At 42.9% G+C, this 21,266-nt stretch overlaps 1 protein-coding gene across 9 annotated transcripts in view; it reads right to left on the bottom strand.

The window, feature by feature from the left end:
* Nucleotides 1-21,266, bottom strand: part of kiaa1217 (KIAA1217 ortholog) — a gene marked incomplete at its 5' end in the record, with an annotated part of 103,451 nt that overhangs the window by 60,762 nt on the left and 21,423 nt on the right. For 7 of the 9 annotated variants that reach the window (XM_084566250.1, XM_084566251.1, XM_084566252.1 and 4 more), the window contains one exon: nucleotides 19,460-19,793. The exons of 1 other annotated variant lie outside the window; for it this stretch is intronic. In XM_084566250.1, coding sequence (XP_084422376.1) covers nucleotides 19,460-19,793 — 334 coding nt within the window. Of the gene's footprint in view, nucleotides 1-1,511; nucleotides 1,620-19,459; nucleotides 19,794-21,266 lie in introns of those variants that run through there. One more of the 9 variants, XM_084566259.1, reaches the window with a different exon arrangement.

Raw genomic sequence — 21,266 nt, 5'->3', positions numbered from 1 at the left:
ACTCAACTGGCAGCCGAAGCGCTGCCTAAAAGTTAATAACGGTTTCCTCCGGTCTTGCGAGGAACTGACAACTTGCTACATCAGCAGAGCACAGGCGAAACTTGTGAGAGACAGTCTGTCAAAGTGCCGAAACCCGCGATGAAGTATGAGGTTCGGGGGGCTCTGGAAAGGGTGCAAGGGTGCAAGCTCATTTGTCTTTTTGACGACGAGCTCCTCTAGTACCTGTTTACCTTCCTTCCCTGCAGGGGGGGCTTGAAGGTGATAACACTCATTGCCGAAAGAGACACAACAAATTACACTCATACCTGAGTGGTAAAAAAAGGGATTATGGAAACTTTAAGGATCAATATTACTCACAAAACACACACTAATTGGCAGGTAGTTTTTTTTCTTTCTGACAGGATGTTGCTCTCGCTGAATATTTATTGGATTTATCTGGATTTAGATAGTTTTATGGGGATACAAGTAGACACTAAACCAAGTTTGACAGTTAAGTGAGATTCATATCATGCACTTACATGTGAATAGCTATGAAATTAGCTTTATTTTTATTTTTTTTTTCCATTTGACTGAGCTTGGGCAGATCAGCCTTTTCCAGATGCAAATCTACTCAGCGGTGGAAAAAGTTCATGCAATTCCAGCGGTATGAGAACCAGACAGGAAAATAAGCTTGTTAAGACTAGTAAAATAACTTCAAATCCCACTTTATTTGCAGGGTAGTGACAAATAATGTAGTTGTAGGCATTAGTAGCTGTGGCACAGAAAATTATTGCTCTGCCTTATGGGTTAATCTGCCCAGTTTGAGTTATACAGCAACTTAGAGGTAGCAAGTGACATTGATGTTCACTTCAAGGGGAGGAATGCAGCATCACCCTGGTGGGAATATGTAGCGAATCTACAGTAAAAGTGATCCAGAAGAAGCTACTTAGATGAAACAGATTGAATTTCTCTGTGATCTAAAAAGGCAAATGAGAATCAAAGGAAGTGTCCCGTTCTGATCCGGGACAATTACTGTAACGTATAGTTGGTGTGAGTCTTGTGAAAGTGACCGTGCTGTTTTCAAGTTCCCCCTCTCATGGTCTGACCCTCACCGCTCTTCTCCCCCATCAGCTTAATTAGACACAGCCACACACACATTAGACGTTCCCCCGTTTTTTTTGTTTTTTTGTTTTTTTTTTGCTTCACGCACTGAATGGCTGGCCGCAGTTCAAGGCACCACAAGAACGGCTATGCAAAACAAGCAGCTTTCAGAGCCAGGGGGAAACCATCAGAAAACAGCACACACACTCACAACACCACACTGAAAGCCACTCCAGAACCCCCTGGAATTTCAAAATGACACTGCAATCGCAACAACAATCCACTTCTCAATTAAGGCAAGGCTGTTCACCTCATATCATGTGTTTTTTTTGTTGTTGTTGTTTTTTTTTTTCTCACTGAGCATCTGTGAGTCTCTGAGATCACATCTGTGTGAGAGAGAGTGTGTGCTTGTGTGAGATGCAGCTACTCACCCTTCCTTTCGGGGCTTTCTGTGATACAGTACGTTCCGATAGAAGAAACCTGAAGTCTCTGTCGCAGGGTACGGCCAGAGTGACACAAACTAACACACTGCTGCAATCCCAAAACTTTTTGCTCTGTCCCGGCAGAACTGCACTTCCCCTGATCCCCCTCCCTGCCCCTCTCTCTCTTTCTCTCTCTCTCTCTCTCTCCCTCTTACTCCTCACTTCCTGGGCTGCTGTTTATGCTCCAATCAGGACTTCCAAGAAACTACCGCTGCCCCCTCCTCTCTCTCAGCCATTGTTTGGCAGGGGCTTGTCACATGTAGTCGTCTCCGTATTTGTGCGTTCCCTCTTGGTTTTTTTAACCTCTTGCCACTACCTACAGCCTGGCTCTCCTCAATGAGAAAGAGAAGAAGAGCCAGGGAGAAGCCAACTGAAGGAGAGTGAGAAGGTGGAGGGAGGATGGGAGAAAGGCTGAAGAAAAACACATGGTGGGGGCTTCCTGCTTCAACGTCTAACTGAGGCAGATACACTTTTTCAGGCATGGGGGAAAAGGGGGGTAGCAGTGCTGAGTAAATGCCGGGGGTGTGTCTGGAACTTTCTCTCCAAATCCAACAGCTTGTTGTTACAAACCGCAGCGAGGCTCAGCCCATCACAGCCCCCAGAGAGCCTCAGTGCTCGGCCTCCACAACAAGGCGCTTTTCCCATCGGCTGCCAAACGTTTCCACCACGACACCGCAGCCCCTTCTCCCATGGCCCCAACCTCGAATTCACTGTTTCACTAAGCTGCCTGGACGCACACATCCCAGCCTTCCCCAGGCTTTGGGTGAAATAAGAAAGGCAAAGAGGTGTGATGTGGGGGCGCCGAGCAGCGAGGTGAAAGGTGATGTGGGGGAGGAGACAGGTTGACAGCAGCACATTGAGCTTTTGTTGCCGTTGTTAGCAGTTCCATCATCGCGTGACGGTAACACCTTGTGGGTTGTGGAAGTGTTTAGACCAACCTGAAGGCACTCAGAGCTGGTTATACTTAAAACATCTGTCATCCTTTTGAGATAAAGCTTTTAGAAGCAGAAGATTATGTTGACAGTTAAGATGAGTTAGCACCTCCTGCTAATGTAGACAAAAAGAATAGGATGATTAATGCAATGCAGACATTTTCGGTCAGACTATAATGCTGCATATTCTGTTTGGATATTTCCAATCTGGAACCATGAAGACTTGTGTGGATATGTTGATATTAGGCTTTAGAAGCATTCTTTGGACATAATATGAGTCGCAGTTGGGTTATTTCTGTAGTTTATGTGACATGGGCTCTCTGGCTGTTTATGGTCAGCTGTGTGCTTTATAAACCAACTTGCCAAAGGTCTTCAAGACCGGGGTAGAGAGTCTTCCCCAAAGGAAAAACCCACATTACTGGTTACAAATCTACTTTAAACTTTACAAAAGATTTTGGATATGAGCAAATATCACAATGACCACATTTACCAGCAGGTGACTCCACAGGGATCTCAACCAGTGGTTTGCGAAGGAATGTTTTGAAGCATTTTACATTTGGCCTTCGACGTGCGACAATGTTTGAATGAGAGGGAGGACCTGGGGTGGAGTGGGGGGTGGATCTCACTGAGAACCAGAGGGAGGCTTATCAATCATGCTAGATCAGACATGTGAATGCTAGTTCGATCCCCGGAACATGGCACATGCCGAAGAGTAGGTGTGTTGCTGTGACTATGAAGTGTTTTGAGTACCAATAGGTAGAAAAGCATAATATAAAAACAGGAACATTTGCTGTTGTACAATAATTTAGGAAGAATAAAGAGGCTATGACGTTTGGCTGCAACATCATGGCACCTTCACAAATAATCTTTTAACTGTTGCTTCTGCAGTCCAGACATGAAATGAAAAAAAACTCTCACTATTCCTTCTCATTCACTGTACTCATTTCTTCTCTTCCTTAACCTCCCCTTTCTTTCACTCTGAATGCAAGTCTTTCAGTCAGCCAGTATGGCCACATGGGCATATCGGGGTGCCTCCATGCCAAGTTGAATTCAGGAAACTTGTTGTTTAGTCTGGGCACCATGTGTTGGGAGTCGGGAGGCCGCTCTCTTTCACAGACCCCTCCTCTTATGCACACAAGCACAAAAACCCAACACTGACAGACACGATCTGGACAGTCACACTGCGGTTAATCGTTTAGGGGCTCAGACGCACAGAACAATAACACTTCAAAGCGGCAGTTAGTATAAAACACCACCAACGTGAAGAGGTAAAATATGCCCAGTCACTCCCTCTGCAGCTCAGGTGCGCCAGCAAAGGCTTTGTACATCAGCATTTATTTCTTATGCCGCTTTAATCACATAATAAAGAGATGTTGACTCAGACTAAGAGTCGTTTGTGGAGCAGATGACAAGAAGCAGGTGCAACGATGCGTGTACAGTGCAGTTTTTGCACGGGTGTGCAGGTATGTAACTGTACGTGCATGTGCTCATGAGTTTGTTTTTGAACTTGCGTTGCCATGCGAAAGAGGAAACGCTCCTTTCTCTATTTCTTCCTGCGTGATTACTATAAACAGGACCTGCTCTGACTAATCCTTTCATGCTAAATCCTTCCATTCCTGAAAAGAGACCCAAACAAATGGAGCGAGGAGACAAAATAAATCAAAACATTTGGGATTTAACAGTGAGAGAGCAGGTGAGGATTACACCTGGGGCTATTCAGGTTGGTGCCTCAGCCTGTGCCAGTCTGCCACCGAGGAGACGATCCTGAATGAGCCACCTGCTCGTCTTGGAAGATACTTCACTGTGCTTTGAATAATGTAACTTCAGTAAAGAGGGTGGAATGACAGGCAGTTTGCTTTCAGTAACACACATTCAGGTTCAGGAAAAGAGACTCAATAGCGTCATGAGCTGAAAGACAGCTTTTGAAGACAGGGAGAGGGAAAAATGTGGCAAGCATGATGGTGAAATTAAGTAAAGAGTCAGATCATAGAAAAGGAGGATTGGATGAGTTGTGACAATGATGTCCGACGTGACAGCTCGTCATGTGACCTTTGCCACTTGATATGTGGTGGCGAAACACCTATTGAGACGCACAATCAAGTGACAAAGAAAGAAACAATTCACTCGCCACTGAGTAAAAGTGAAAATGTACAAATCAAGATACAGCCTTACACTATTCTTGTTGATGTTCTGACACTTTATACACTTTTTTATCGCTCATTATACACCCTATGTTGCAGTTGTCAATTTATTGTTTATGATGTGCACATATTTTCTTGGAAAGAAGTTTTAATTGTAGTTGATTAATGCATACTGCACATATAGTAAAATTATTTTATTATTCATTTTATTTTCTATATTATACTGGCATTCATTATTTCTCCACAAAGTTATATAGGAGAAATGCATTAATAAACATCGCCATTGCGTGTTATAGAGTGTTTTAAAAATCTCAGTTGTTTATGTGCCGCTCAGAAATCAGTGGAGTGTTAAACTGAAACAAACTCCAGTATCACACCGGTTTGACAGTCAGAGGTGTCTTTTTCACTTCAAAAAACCCCTGAAACTCAAAGTGAGACTTTTTTGCTCACACTTTTAGTTTTGGCTTTTGGGGCATTTTTTCACCAAACTGATAGAGTGCAAAAAAAAAAAAAAAAAGCCCAACACCAAAGGCCTTGGCTGCCATCCACCCAGATCCCACTCTAGCCGGTGAACCAAGCTGCCTTTACATATATTTAGCCTGAAACCATTTAAAGCCCTGTTGAGCTCAGCTCTCTGTTTTAAAGCCACTTTCATAATCTTCCACAGGGAGAGCTTGAGAGTTTAGCTGATGGCAACAATGGATAAACTGGACTATTAATGATCTCTGGGTCAGCAAACACCGTCTTTAAGAGCAGTCTGAAGACGATAACCGATACGTAAATAATGCACCGCACGGTGTGCTACAACCTGCATTTAACCCGTCACGAACACAGCTGAGCCCGCAGAGACACTACAACTCACGCTCGTAACCTGATGTAACAGCTCGGTGAAGCTGCTGCCATTATGGATTTCTGGGGAGGAGTGCTTAAACAGCTATTGATTAAATAAATTAATAACAGCCCGAAGTAATGAGAATGCGAAGTGAGAGGTGTGAGATCAGACCCGGGCCGAAGAAGTGAATGTGGCACTATGAGGCCAGTCTGATTGTCCTGTGGCCCACTGCTACAGTGACAGAGAGGAACAATGAGACATAACTCACCCAGAGAACACAGCACAGAGGGTCAGAGGGGTCACATGACTCTGTTTCTGTCTGCCCGCTTGCCCGCCTGCCTTTGAGTCGCACATGCATGAGTGAATTAAAGTGGCAACATCCGCAAAGATTAGACATATTGTGTTCTAGAGAGAATATGAGTGTGGTGACACCCATGTCAACACAGATATCACAGTTTTAACGGTTTTTAACACAAGACAGCAAGCCTGACAAAGGTTTGAAAGGATGATCGCAGGTCTGAATTAAAGATTGAAAACTGAAGTGAAGAAAATTTTTACAAAAGTAAATCAGAGTGGTTCCCTCAGTCAGCAGCTAGCGTCAGGATGCCCTGGAGTCAAACTGTCAATTCTTAAATGACAGGCATTAAAGAAAAAACAAAAAGATGCATAACAGAGAGACGAGTTCACATTGCATTGCTTAAAACCCTGTAGTTTTACAGAATTATCTCATGATGGGTTGAGGGGTGATTTGTTAGCCTCTGTTCACATTTCTGGGGCATTTAAGAAAAGTAAAATCATTTTTTCATCCTCTGACAACTGATTAGAAACACATTTTGGCAGCAGGTTAAATGTAACAGCTCATAATATTATAACACATGCAATATTAGCTCGGGATGTTTTCTGATCTGACAAGAAACGGTTTAATCTAAGACTTTGATTCAGCAAAGCCCTGCCAGCTTTGTGCTAATGTTTGGTTTGTGGGCCAGTATGACTGAGTCCTTACAACTCGCTTAAAGAGCGACTTGAAAAAGTTTGAAGCCACCATTTTACCTATGCTAACCTGCTACAAACAGCTGGATTGTGGCCTTTACTATGAACACAGGCATGTCCTCTATGAACTCTGGCATTTGAGAGTCCCCTGTCTGTGATGACATCTCTGTCATAAGTGCCAACAACCCCTAATTAGCAAAAAAATCCCAGTAATGTTTTGAAACTGTTTATTTTCAGAGGGCTAATCCTAAACAGAGGGATGTTTTAAATGTCAGGCAGTGCATGACCTTGCATTCAACTCAGACTTTCAGCCAACATTGTGACTGCTCTGCTGTGCAGACCATGTGCAGCAGGAAGCAACTGTAGATACGACGCAGGGCAGTGTACTCTCAACCAGGTCTTCTTTGATAAATAAAGCTTTAATAAGGGTTAGAGTGAGTCAATGCCCTCTTATCCTGCACTTACTTCTGATGTGTACAAGCAGAAAACTCCAGGGAGTGCCAACAGACTGCAGTTCCATGAATGGCCACTTGGGGCTGGTGTCAAAAATCAATCCCATAGACGTCCATGTGACCTCTTACATATTTACAGTCAAGCGCAAAACTGTTTTGGTCTGTGGCTAATTTCTCCATTTATGACAACTGTATTTGAGAGAATTTGTATATAACTTACCCATTTAAATTACATCAACGCTTAAAGTTACGCATGATTTAGGTAGTGGCCGCTTTGAGTGACAGGTGGTTGTTGTCACGGGTTGCTAACTGGCGGCACACACCTATCTCAGCTCCACTCAAGCTCCACTTCTTTTCCCATATTTGAATTAGCTGTGATTTAGTCTGACACCACCACACTGAGCTTCAAAACCGCTCTCCTGGTAACCTACGAATGACGTTACGGAGGGTTCGTCAATCTTTATGTACAGTCAGCAGTTGTGTGTCATACTGATTTACCCATGAGCCAATGCTAAGCTAATCTCATTTACTCTGCGTCAGAATATACAGCAGAGGTCATTTTGAGGTGAATAAAGTGAGACCAGAAAAAGAAGCTGGAAATAAAGAGAGGAATATAAACAAAGACAGAGAGGGCTACACAAAGGAGAACAGATGAGACAAATGCAGGGCCACCAGCTGGTTTACTGTGGACCTGTCAGGTCAGGCACTTCTCCTCTCCCACCTGCATCCGCATCTGTTCATCACTCCATCTCTTTCTCTGCCTCTCACAGTTTTCTCTCTGTTATGTAACTCTTTCAAATCATTGCAAGTGGCGCCCAGCAAGCAATAACTGTAAATACATGTTTTTGTTGTCATAGAAATGTGGTTCATAATCAGGTTTATAGAGTAATAAAAAGCATTTAGCTTAATTGTGTTTGGCCCATAAGTGCACTTTTGTGCCTTCTGGTGCAAGTCAAGAATTACTGGTCTTAATAACATGCATTTGAAATGGCCAAGAATAATGAGACTAAAATATTTATCAGATGTTTTATGTAATATCAGAAGAAAAATGAACAAATAAGCTTTCCCTACGAGCGAGGGCTTTATGACTAGCGCCACTGTGCTTTCAAATATTTAATATGCAAAACATGTCTGGGAGGAATTTCGAGATAAAACAGCCCTAAAGATGTAAGTAATTTCCCTATCGATAAAAGCATTCTTTATTGGTGCTCCGGAAAATGTTATGAATAATTGATGATCGCTGGTTGCGCATCACATTAACTGCCAGCTGTCTCACTGTGAACTGTGGGCCTCAATCGGCAACTTAGCGTACCCTCGCTGACTTCCCATTGATACGAGAGCTCTCCCTGTCTGTCTGTCAAAGGATTTCAGGCGATCACGCAACAACAAACAAATGTGCCATGAAATATGCAGCACTCAGAAACATTTGGTCCTCGTCACAATTAATATATTGTCTCTGAGAGGATGAAGAGAGCGAGAGAGGGGGACGTAGAAAGAAAGAAATTCGTTTTGACTGCTTTCTAATTACCTCTATAGCGTGTTTGCATCTCCATATGGACACAATAAGAAGCCAGGAAGTACATCAAGTCACTAAATACTGCTCTCAGCATGCTAGCTTTACTATGACTTCACTACCATCTCTGTGGGTTTTATTAAACTCTGCTTTTTCATTCATCACTGTTATCATCATTTCCAAGAAGTAAATCGACTTGATTGATTTTGAAGTGCATCAGCGACTGAGCGACAAAATAATGCCGTCATAAAAATAATATTGTCAATGTGCCCGACAATTGCACAAGCAAATGAAGAATTAATCGTCTTCACATTCCTCATAATTTAATAATGTGTTTTTCTTCCATGCTTTTAACAGGCTGGGGGAATTAATAGAGGGCTGCAGCCATCTTTCTTCTTCTTCTTCTTTAAATTTGAGGATGTTCAAATAGGGTTTAGCGTGACAATCTGCAGGGAGCAGCACAGGTCAGCGGGGTCACCAAAGCCCAGCAGCCCAGCATCTGTTCTCTACTAAAACAAACAAGCCTGCAGAGCCACACAGTGTAACCATCACCACCCAGGAACATAATATGCACACTGGTTCTCTACACCTTAATACTTACGGGACTCAGTGGGAGAAACAGGCAGAACATCACAGAGGAATACTACAAGAACTGCTTTCCATGCAAACACCCTCTTTCCAAACCATTCATATTTGATCTATCCTCATTTCATTGTCTCTTGCATAACGCCACAATGGGTCCTGTCTGTCCTGCTGCACATTGTGTTTTTCTCCAGTCTCTCTGGTCATAAGAAATCAAATATTATATAAGAGATGTTAGATAAGACTTTCTGATGCCTATCACAACCCATCGACATTCTTCTGCTGGGCGTCGTGCAAAACTGCTGGCCAGAAAGGATCATGACAAATGGCCATTTGGGTGAGTATAATTTGAGCGGACAATTGCAGCTGACAAACAGCTTCAACAAACAATGGATGTGAACAACTCATGATTGCGCCACAAAAACTAATCAGATTTAAAATGCATTCCCACTGCTTCTCTCAGAGCAGGTTCAAAAAGTATAGCAGCAAAGGGATTAAATCTTTATCCTGTCACTCGGCTGAATGCTCGATTAAATTCGCTCCCATCCGGCCGTTGACTGCTCCAGAAACGGTCACCTTTTTTTGATAAAAATAAACAAAGAGAAAACAAAGAGATTTGAAGAAATCAGCTGTCAGAAAAATTCTTGTGGGCAACCCATGAATTAAAGCCCCAGCTGTTGGCATCGGTTCAGCAAAAATCCCCTCGTTCTCTGCTCAGGCTAAAACGCTGTCTCAGGATAACTTCAGCTTAAAAGCGTGTCTCACCAATGACTTCATCAAACAGCCAAGCCATATTATTCCACCGTTTGAAAAATCCCCAGATTTAAAAGTGGTATGGGGGAGGAGCGCATTTGATCCCTGATTCAGTGTTTCTGCTGTTTAATACTGTAAGAATGCAGCAGAGATTCTCAGAGGCACGGTGCGGCTGTCAAACCCATCTCAGGGTTTCATATGGAGGGGAGAAGGAAAGTTGGTAAAGTCTTTTTTTTTAGTCACAGCCTAATTGAACAAGCTGTGCTAGCAGGGATAAAATGAATGAATGTCAAATATACTTCGACAGAACAGTTTGAGAGGAATAAGCCAACACGGGGAGTCAGACTCCTGTGAAGATAGATCGACCTGAAATCCTATCAGCCGTACAGCTGGGGGCGCTACTGTACATGCCAGGCGATGTTGAACTCTCTAGCATGGAGCGGAAGAAGCTCACCACACTTTCACTGAAGTGCTATGAGTTGTAATTATGTGTAGTGATAGTAAACCTGCTCAGTATCAAAAGGTTAAGATGAGAGATCCCATATGTGGCCAGGAAGTCTGCTTTATTTCCAGCTGCTCCACCTATAAGTACAGTGAATAAATCTCTTTTCTTGTAGTAAACAACATCACTATGTTTTACAGCTTCCACGTGTCACATATCGGCCGAAAGAACATGAATTGAAATGATCCAGTACTTCTAAAAGGTCAAAGAAAGCTGGGAGGTGAAATCTTGTCTAATTAGAGACGAAAAAGATGAACAAAAGACACGCAGTTGAGGTCGTAATGACCGAAGCAGGTGTTTGCGTTATGAATTTATACTCTTATACTGACAGAACACATGCACAAAAAAAATGACTCTGCACTCGCGGGTCACGGTGATCTTAACGGCTTCAGAGCAGGTCGAGGGTGTTCTCTGTGTCTGACAGTCATTATGTTTGGCAGGCTGAGATCCCGCAGAGCACATGACAATTATGGCAAATTGCCTGTCTGTTCTGCAAATGAGGAACATTTAAAATTGACTCAATTAGTTCTGGTAAACCCATAGGTGGGCTGCACGCTCACATCTAGCACCTGGCTAGGCCTGGTGTCATTGCTCTGATCGGGCGGCGAAACCTCGAGGAACAGGCGCTCTCTGCACTTCACTGCTTTGCTATTGAACTGGAGCACTGTGATAAACAGCACAACTCTCTATCTTTCTAATTAATTTATAATGAGCGTGATTGCTTTGGCTTTAAGCAATCACAGGGGCTGTGATAAGCAAAGATCACTGTAAATGAATGTTAATCAAATCCAACAATTCTATACCATCAATATAACGACACTTGCTGTTAAGACTCCTTGACCTGTAAGTTCTGAATAAGTTCTTAATTACTGTGCATGTCAAAAGCCTAAAGCAGCACATCGAGAAGAGACTCAAATATCAAATGAAAAGCCTCTCTCTCGACTCCTGGCATCAATTTCTAAAAGTAACAAGCTACTGCGTTCGTGGAGAAACTGGAACAGTTTGCTTTTGCAAATAAATTGCGCCTGGATTTGTCAGTGAGACCACAATGATGGAGGTTGAAGCATCTCAAACACAGGGAAATGCTTGAATTATCTGTTTCATACATAGAGCGAATACAATTTATGTGTCTCGTGTTGCAAACCTGAAGAAGCTCTTTGCTAAAGGAGCTGTTCAGTTCATTATTTATTATCTAAACATGGCAGGCTGTATAGAAACCATAATGTACGGCGTATTCTTGCAAAAGGTTTAGCTGCTGCTGAGAAACAGTTGCTGCGGGAGGCGATAAAACGTCCTTAACAACCACATATGTAGCTACAACCGCAGGTGAACAAACATTTATCATGTCACATCCAGCTTTATTAAATTCGTGTTGATACCTGTCTCAGCTGCAGATGCAGTTGCAAATCGACACGTACACACACTGACGCATACCCACGTAAACCATGACCAAGGAGCAGCACTGATGCTGCAGCCAAGTAAAAAGTAGAAAATGTGAAGTTGGAACCTCCTCCCCGCCGTTTTTTCCTGCGACTATTTAATTCCTCCTCTTCATTTGTTTCCTTCACTCACAAGACAGCGAGGAAGATGCACAGCGGAAAAAGAGGCCTATACATCAGCGAGATTTAATGCCGCCTCATCCCGCTTGGCGCTCGTATCACATGGTGTACATCATCAATAACCTTTACGATCCACTGTCTCGGCTAAAACACTTGGGTAACGTGTTGCTCCTCTTGGAACCCCAAATTCCTAATCATGCATCTTGGGGCTCATTTTCAGTTTTTATTTTCTGCTCATAATTGCATCAAGACATTAAAAAAGCCACTGAGAACAGTGAGAGACAGTAATCAACCAAAAGATAAGAAATGTTGACACTAGTAACATATCACAGATGAAGATTCAGCTAAAAGCATTATGTTAAGAAATAAAAGTTTCCTTTTTATTTTTGTTGTTTGCTGAGCTGTGTCACTGTCACACCAGATATTGTGTATTTACATTCTTCTGTCGCTTTCAGTGCTGAGAACCGGGGCAGACAAGGGCACATTTTAGACACTAAAAGCTGCTGTTGCAGTAAAGCGCCATAGAAGACAACAGTCAAAAGGAAAATCCAAAATGACCACGGTGCTTCGGACATGCGCGACGTTTGTGTTTTTGATGCTTTCACAGAGCAAAAAGTGAATTTCTGTTTCAGCGTTGATTTCTGTTAGCTCGACACAGCCAAAGATCACGGGTCAAGCAAGAAGTAACTGAGCACTCTTTCTGACCTGAACAAAGACTGCAGATACGATCGTTTCATGTCACTCCGCTTCCTAACCCAAAACCCACAAATATGCTTTCAAGAAATAAATGACTCAAATGCTTTTTAAGACCCGCTGGGAAACTCAGACTGTCTTCTGCTCAACATTTCATTCTGAATTTGTAAGTGGTCTTTCGGAACTCCATTTGGACGACAAAAAAAAAAAAACAACTCTATTCACTGTTCTTTAAACAGACCACACATGTACACAGAGAGGCCAACTGAAATAAACTAAACAACTGGATAAACAATCTGGTCTCAGTCAAATGTCTGGACACATTTTTGCAGGAGTGATTTGTTTTTTCTTTTTTCTTTTTCTTTTTAGCATTATCTTAGAGTGTCAGCTAAAGGTCAATAGGTCTGAAGTTTTCACTTTCATTTCTGCCTTGGTTTAACCTCATAAAAACACTAAGAAAGTGACAATGTAAGGAAGGAAGATCGGCTTCCAAGGCACATTTATTCTGGTTAGGACTCAAGGACACAAACAGCAGTAAAAGTGTTAGATATCTCTACATTTAGAAATCGCATAACATCATAACACAACATGCACTTCCTCTGACCTTCAACCACCACCGTCTTAAGCCACATGACAGGTTTTTATCATCTGACTGGGTGCGCAGCAGGACACTACTTCTCTATGGCAGATCATGTGGTTTACACTCATTCGGTATGGTGACACAATTTGTCAGCTTAAGTTGCGTATTTTGGAAAACACACTTCTTCACTCCAATTAAAAGTGGAGTGCTATCAAATAGACATGAGAGTGAAGAGGATTATCTGAACCTATAAAGACTGGTGGCCCCGAAGAAATGGCTCTTTCCAGAGTTCAGTGATAATAGTGTATTCACATGCTCCTTGGACGGTCTCATACGTCCGAGTTCAATGTGTCCTTGCACTTTTAGGTCAGAATGTGGAAACAACAAGGAGGTTAAAGATATGATGTGCTGCTTTAAGCGTTTAAATGACACACTGATAGCTGTTCCCAGTATTTCTATGAAAGAGCAAAGGAAATGATTAGGGGAGTCATAGCATATGATTCATTTAAAATATGCTGTTATTAAAAAAACGTCATGCAGTTCCATAAAAGTGGAGTTAGCGCTTGTGAAAGATGGACATGCTGGACTGCAGGGTTAGCATTGCTTACATCTGTAGCATTTCTGCGTGTAGGATGTTGACAATTTTGTCTTGATGATGTGACTTGGGGACGGGCAGAGTCATTTTTCCCATTGTATATAATAATATATAAACATAGGTCTAGCAACTACTTGACCGGTGTTTATATTTTGGACAGAAAGTGAGATGTACAATCAGTTAGTTACCGCTTTACAGGGAGTCAGATGACATCCCGTAACTTTTTGGACTCCATTAAGTCACTAGTTGCTGGTCACCAAGAAACTGTTACAGAACCAAACTCCCTCTAAAAACGTCACACGAGAGCAGCATCAATCATCTATCAGCAAGAAAACTCATTTGCATATTTCCCAATATTTCCTTTAAATTCACCTCAAATCTGACAAAAGTTTGTTTTTTATCTGTATGCTGCATGGACACAAAGTTTCTTTTAACGATTTATACCAGATATTCTTCATATGGATGGCCACAGATGGTGTAACTTAAATTTTGAGAGATATTAAATAAAATTCAGTCCCCTAAAACAACATGTCCACATGATAGAAATAAACACAGCAGGAGTGTAAGTTTCAATCTTCTGCACTACCGAGCAAGAAGTGTGTGAATATTCAGCCATTTGTGCTCACAGGATTCATTTGTGTGCATGTTTACTTGTGGCCACCCAGACAGTAAGAAAAACGTTCATACATACCACATCCAGTAAGTCTGAAGGGCAAAAGGGTGGGAGAGGGGAGGTGGACACATTGATTTGATTTCTGATTCTGATTTCTTATTTGATCGATTTCTTTGTCGAGAGGAAACCCTGAAGGAGCCCTTGAATCTGATTACTCCCCACAGCTGGGTAGTTTATGCTTTGGGTTAGAACACACACACACACATTACAGTGAATTGAGAAAAACAAAACGCTGTAGTGAGATGTCTAGTCTGAAGGAATTTCACGCCCCATTTGCAGTATTAGCTTTGAAGACTATGCTGTGTAAGACAAACGATAGGCCACAGTGAAAGGTAAATATGCTAGAGATGTAGACGTGATAATCAGTTTGACATTAACAAGTGAAAACTTTTACTTTAAGTCAAGGCAGGAATAGAGAAGATTAAGTGTTTTGTTTTATCCTTAATCTGACATGCGGATAAAAGCCCAATCCCCAAACTCCCACCGCCACAGGAATCAGGAAGCAGCAACGGCGCCCCAAGCTACACCCCCAAAAGAAAAACACACACCAGAGCCTACAGGGGGATTTACAGTAGACAACCATGAGTAGTCACAAAACTGAAGTTGTTTCTTCTTGCTCAGTGGCCCAATTACCGTCTGTTTCTGTTTGACCGATGAGTCACTTCAACTCCTTTTCTGAACACAGACCACAGGTCCTTGAACACCCCATTAACTCACCTATTCTCATGCTCCTAATGATTCAGGGGACTTCTCTTCCGTCACTGGGTACTTATTGACAAGCCAAGGACAAAGGTAAGTTGTCTCCCACAGCTGAGAAAACATCACAAGCATTGTCACTTCCTCCCTTGTGGCATTTGGAAGAAAAGGCTCTTTCAAAAGTTTTAAGACACTCCTAATTGACTTAGGTCAACAGAGGGACAAAATCATTACCCTTTACACAAACAGCTGACTGGGTTACAAGAACTGACATTAAGGGACAATAAACTCTCTTTTAGTATATTAATTTCATAACTAGGTAAATCTCTTTTACAGCAGATGTGAAGTATCTGACATATTTACTCAGTCATATGCACAGGAAAAAGAACAGCGTGACATAATTGTACGTAAATCATATGAATCCATACAATGGAAGTTTGTGATTGCTTGATTCAAAGTGAGAGCGGGGGGGTTGCTTAAAATCAGCCCCCCGCATACTGACAAAAATGCAAAGTCTGGATGACGCAAAGGTAACTCTCTAACATTTCCTTTGGGCAGAATAACAAAAGCTCTCCAAACACTCTCGAGTGCCAGATTGTATTTGAAAAGACTATTAAACGAATCTCTGATTATCTCAACTACATATCAGTTTTAGAGGACAAACTGTGTTTTGTCTTCTTAATAATGCTTGCAGACTGTCTGACAGATGACAAAGACAAAAAAGTCAGGGATAACTGGTGCTTTTAAGAGTCACAAGAGACTGTAATTAATGTAATCCCTACTCTCGGCTTCAATGTCAAAGAACTGGGTGATCACATCCCAATCCCCAAACTCATTCCCATCACACTAAGCTGTCTTTTCAACTTTTTTCAAAGAGGAAGTAAGGCAGCATCTGCGATAAAAAGCCGGTCATAGATAAACACCATTAACAGTGAGCAACACTGACAAAGTGTACTAAACAGCAAGCATGTACAAGCATGTAACACATCTCCCGCCAGTGATTCACATCCATATGCTGTCAGTAGATAGAAGAGCATGTTTGCACACTGAAACACTTGAAATGTCTCAACAGCCTCGGACACTTGACAACAAGCTGCAGCAACTCTGCGCATTCTGATGTGGTAACATAGTCACAAACCCATATGGTGCAAGAAACAACACAACACTAGTACTTTTGCCGGTTCAGAAAACGCAGACAAAGTTTATGACACACATAAATACGCACACACTGTTCTCTGTTTCGTTTTATTGACTCACCTTTTCAATCACCAGAAGGTGAGGTCACCCAGAATCCGAGCAGTGACTTTATCTCAAGAGCATCTTGAGAGCAAAACCTTGGCTGATGGGTCATAGGATCAAAGGGCCCATATGGTTACACACAAGTTGAAAAACTTTCAGCGTCTGTGTCTGTCGGTCTAGACACAAAGACAGAAAAGAGTCTGGGATTTGGAGATAGCAAAGATTGATAGAAGAGCAAGACAGAGATTAGGCCATTTTAGCCAAAGTCTTTCCAGACCTTAACCTTTCCAGATGTGTTCATCAACTGGTTAGAACTTCCTAGTTAGTTTTATACAACAGTTCAACCCGAGGCTCATGGGAGTTCATGAAATAGTCACAAAATTGCAGGAATTCACAAAGAGCACGACTTCTGAAGTAAACAAATTCAATTAGCAGTATTGTTTGTAACAGCAGCACGTATTTGGAAGGTTGTATTTTTACTCAAGCCAGAACCCTAACCCAACCAAGCAGAGACCAAAAGCAAAAGAAAAGACTAACTCAAAACAAAAGCTTTTTTTTTTTTTTTTTATGTTTTACACATAGGTTTCATTTTTACTTACAATTTAAAATGTAAGTAAAAATGAAACCTATATGTGAAACATAAATGGTAGCTGAATGAGCATTGTAAACAAAGAATACAAGCTTCATTCAGTTGATAATCACATCATTGTCGTCTATCAGAAACTTATCTGCACTATGTGTGGACAAATATAAACCAAACAAAATGTCTAAAATCAAAAGTTCCATGAAGAAAGTTTGTTTTGATGGTAAAGAACTTTACTGGGCTACAGAGAAAATGACCTCAGCTCCATCCAACATGCTTGAAAGAATTTTGCAAGCTAGGTCTTATCACCCAACATCGGTGCCAGACCTCTAAAAGGCTTTTGTTGCCGCAAATCCTTACAACCAGGTTCCAAATCTATTTGAAAGCCGTCTCAGAAGGATGGAGGTTTCGCAATCACATCAAGTGTGGAATGTTTGGGTGTCTGCACCCTTTTGGCAACTTAAGGAACTCCATTATAAGTAAAGCAGAAGGAGAAATACCCAAAGAAATATGCCCAAACGTGGCTGATCCATCATATGATGCAATGTTGAACAGTATCAGAAAAAAAAGCTGAACTTGAGACTTGTATTATACCCTCTCTGGACAGAAAATGTCAAACGGATTTCACTTTCGGAGGAAGCTGCCACTTTAAGACTGAAATTGGGCCCTTTGGCGAGCAGCAGTCAGCTCTGAAGCTTTCACACAGTGGAAATGTCACCTGTCACACGCATTTACTGTCTGCCAGCACTGTGTGCATCAGCTTTGTTTGACCCTGTGGGCCTGTGCTTTAGCTGCCGTCATGCCCTGTAACAGCCATTAGCTTGGGAGATGGAGACCTGACATGGTCATAGCTCCCCACATTAACAAGCCTTGTTTGTATGTGTAGGGAATATGGTGAGCTGCCCATTAGATTGCAGCGAAAGGGTACTTAATTGTGCTTGCTATAATTAAAATCCAAATGCTCAGGCAGCACATGTAGTCAGCAGTAGTTCCCAAAGCAAAGACACTGCATGGCAGGTAAAAATAAAGTGTTATATATCAAAGGGCTGTGGAATCAGTCTACTGTAGCTGGTTCCTAGAGACTGGACCACAGAAGCGCTGCCTTTTCACTGCGGAACTTCAAAGTTACTGACTCGAAAAGTGCAGAGTTCTCGCAGCCTCCGAAGAAAAACTCACACTTGAAAACACACAGCAGGACACAACAGAAATGTGGAGAATACACACAGTTCATTTATTCTTTTTGATGGTCTTTTGTGAGTTTGTAAGTGTGTGTGTGTGTGTGGGGGGGCAGTGGCAGCATCTTTGAATAACGGATTCAAAAGCTGTCAAAACACGACACGAGAGAAAGGAATGAAGAGGAGAATGACTCAGGGAGAGACAAAAGTGTAAGAGGGAGTGAGCAAAAGAAAAAATAAAGAGCGAGGGAGGAAAAAAGAAACAGGCAGGGAGACAATGCTTAAAAATATAGAATGCCACTTTCTAATTGACGATGTGTTAAATCAAGAAAGAGAGTTATCAGAGTTATTTCAACTCAAGTACAGGGCCAAATGAACTGAAGAGAAACTGACCCCGACCCTTATGAAGTGTATGAGCTCTGGATATAAAGTATTTATTTGTGTGAAGAGACGACTGGAAGCTGCACAGACAACAGCATCTGGTTTCCAGTACAAACCTGCCCCCTTATAACCCATAACCTGTCTTTAGTGTTGGGGGGGATTCACACACAGACACAGCTCGAGACCTGTTGATTTCCCAGCATGCCCTGCTCACATTCCTGACCTCCTTCTGTCACTCTTTCACTTGACTCACCTCTCTTGCTTACATCTAACCTCACACTTAAACACACATTTCCCCAACTGCCGCCTTTGACTACATGCTGAACAGCCAAGAGTGATTCAAGAGTGATTGACAGGAAAACATTTCAACAGATGAGGGAAAAAAAAAAAAGTTTGATCTGTCAGACTGGTGACAGCCACTGACACAGCACACAAATTCATCCTCATCGTTTTCTCGTTTCTGCACAGTCTTGGTCAGGCTGCCTTTGACCAGGCATGAAAGCGGGCGCCCTGCAGAATGGAATCCAGCAGGAAGACCAAAAGGGGACGATAAGACCTTTTTCGTCAACCTCTCAAGCCCCATTTTGAAAAATCCGCACAAAACAGACCAACGCGGAGGGATGGTGACAGAGATCCTGTGAGTAGTCATCCCCCCGTCTCCATCAAGACGGTGCTCAGACAGCACAGCGCCAGAAGATGGAGAGCCCTCATTAATTGCAGTGACACCAAGACGCAGAGTTAAGGAAGCACGGGGAAAGAAGGCAAGGACTTCTGGGATATAACAGACTAAACAAGCTGAAGTTGTGCAACAGCAAGAAGTAATATCTGGCAATCATGTCAAAACATGTCTAACAAGAACCACAAAACAAAACTACTGATGTCCCCTAAATATGGAGCACAAATCTGATCACAAATGTCTAATGTGCACAGATCACTTATTTACATCTGACATGAGAACAGTAGACCAAAGACCATTAGAGACGAGCTAGCCGTTAGATTATAATGTGTGGTTGGTCCTTTACTTACTGTGCACAGAGCCTTGCTGCTGGCTTGAGGCTTTAGGTGGGCTGATCCTGCTCTTGGGAGGGACCATCTCCATATTTTGGCCCTTCTCAACTTGACTCTGGCTAGGGGCCTGAGTCTCACTCTGTGCTTTGCCCTGTGGCATCGCTGCTGCCGTTAAAGACTTCTGTCTGTTCAGGATTCCATCGCTACCTGCCCTCATCAGCTTCTCCCCCACGCTCAGCACCCGGGCTCGACTGGCCACGGCGGCCGTGCCAGGGCATTCCTTCCTCTGGGAGGGCAACTTAGATCCAGCCCCTGCCGAAGGAGGCCGGGCCAGCCTGGAGGCTTTAGACATCCTGCAGGTCAGCGGATCAGTGAGGCTCCTCTGTCTTTCTCAGCCAGGGTGGTTGCAGCTGTGTCCCATGGGCAATTCAGGGTTTCCCCCGCTCTCAGTGACTGTGACTCGGTGACTCCACAGCTCCAGCGTGTTGTGACTAGTGCAGGTAGGCTCTAGGTAGGGCCGGAGAGAGGGAGGGTACTTTTGGGAAGCTGAGTGGGAGGCAAACTGAGGGTGGGAGGTTAATACCTCCTTGGATGGTGTTCTCTTCTCGTGGTGTGGCCTCCTGAGATCCTCCAAAGCAAACAGTAGGTGAGTGTGTTGGCAAACTGGTGTATGCGTGGATAAACCTGTGGAGTGACAGGATGTGCTGTGTCGAATGCAAACAGAAACTCAGGTCTCCAGTGTCAGCGCATTCCGGCTCCTTAATCCCTTCTCTGCCTCTCACACTCTCTCCTTCTCCATCCCTCTCTCTTTTTCTAAATTCCTCGTGCTCCCTCTCTTCCTCGCTGACACTGATAATATGCTTGTCAACTTCTCTCTCCTACCTCACAGTTAATATTTCTTTCCCATGTTACTGTCCTCTTGTGCCTTGTCTCTCCTCTTCTCCTTTGCTCCGGTTCACTCGCTCTCCTTTGCTGATGCACAGCGGGTAACCATCCCAGCGCTCCGGCAGGCAGGCGGTAACAAGAGAGAGAAAAAATTTAGAGACTGCAAGAGAAAACAGGGGGAGGAAAGAGCACGAGGGAAAAAAGAAAAAGTGCCGGCAGAGGTTTCGCGGAGGAACCCATCTCTTCAGGTGCAGCTGCTCAAGCTGTTCCAGATGCATGTGCAGCACTTCACGTCATCAGCCAACCGCTCTGAGCCACACTCTGGTACAATCACTACTTCACCTCGTCCTATTTTCCCTTTTTTTCTCTTTCCTTCATCTTTTCCTCTGTCGGTCTCTAGTTATTCTAATCCAGACAGCCCGTACTCCTCACATGTGATGTGATGTTCAGCCTACCAGAGGCAGGAATTCACACAGATGCACAACACACTCAACGATGGAATTTACAGAGAATTAAAGAGCCCAAAGGAGGGGAACGTTACAGCAAGAGTGTGTATGTGCAAGAGACACAAATTCTGTTCTGCTGCACCGAAGGCTGTGACAAGAAAAAAAAAAAAAACGGAGCAGAAGTTGGAGAGAAAAAGCAAAGAAGAGAGGATCAGATTTTCCTCTGTATGAAAAACACACACTTCTCATCCTCAGAAACAGTCTCTCATAAAGCAAAACCATCTCTCGTCTTTTGACACAGTGCTGTCTGACCCACAGAAATTTCTTCTAGAGTACACAGTGATCATTGCCACAGGGACTGAAAGAGCTTTAAACCAGATTCAAAAGATTTCCTGGCATTTTGCAGTGTTTTCTTTTTGGTATTAAAACACATTTTCCTGAATCACACCCTGGGAATGGAGCAAAAATCCTATAACCCTGTGTGCCTGTGACAC

Source organism: Chelon labrosus, assembly GCF_963514085.1.
Source record: "Chelon labrosus genome assembly, chromosome: 18".
Taxonomy (NCBI): Eukaryota; Metazoa; Chordata; class Actinopteri; order Mugiliformes; family Mugilidae; genus Chelon; species Chelon labrosus.
This window is presented reverse-complemented; position numbering and strand designations above follow the sequence as displayed.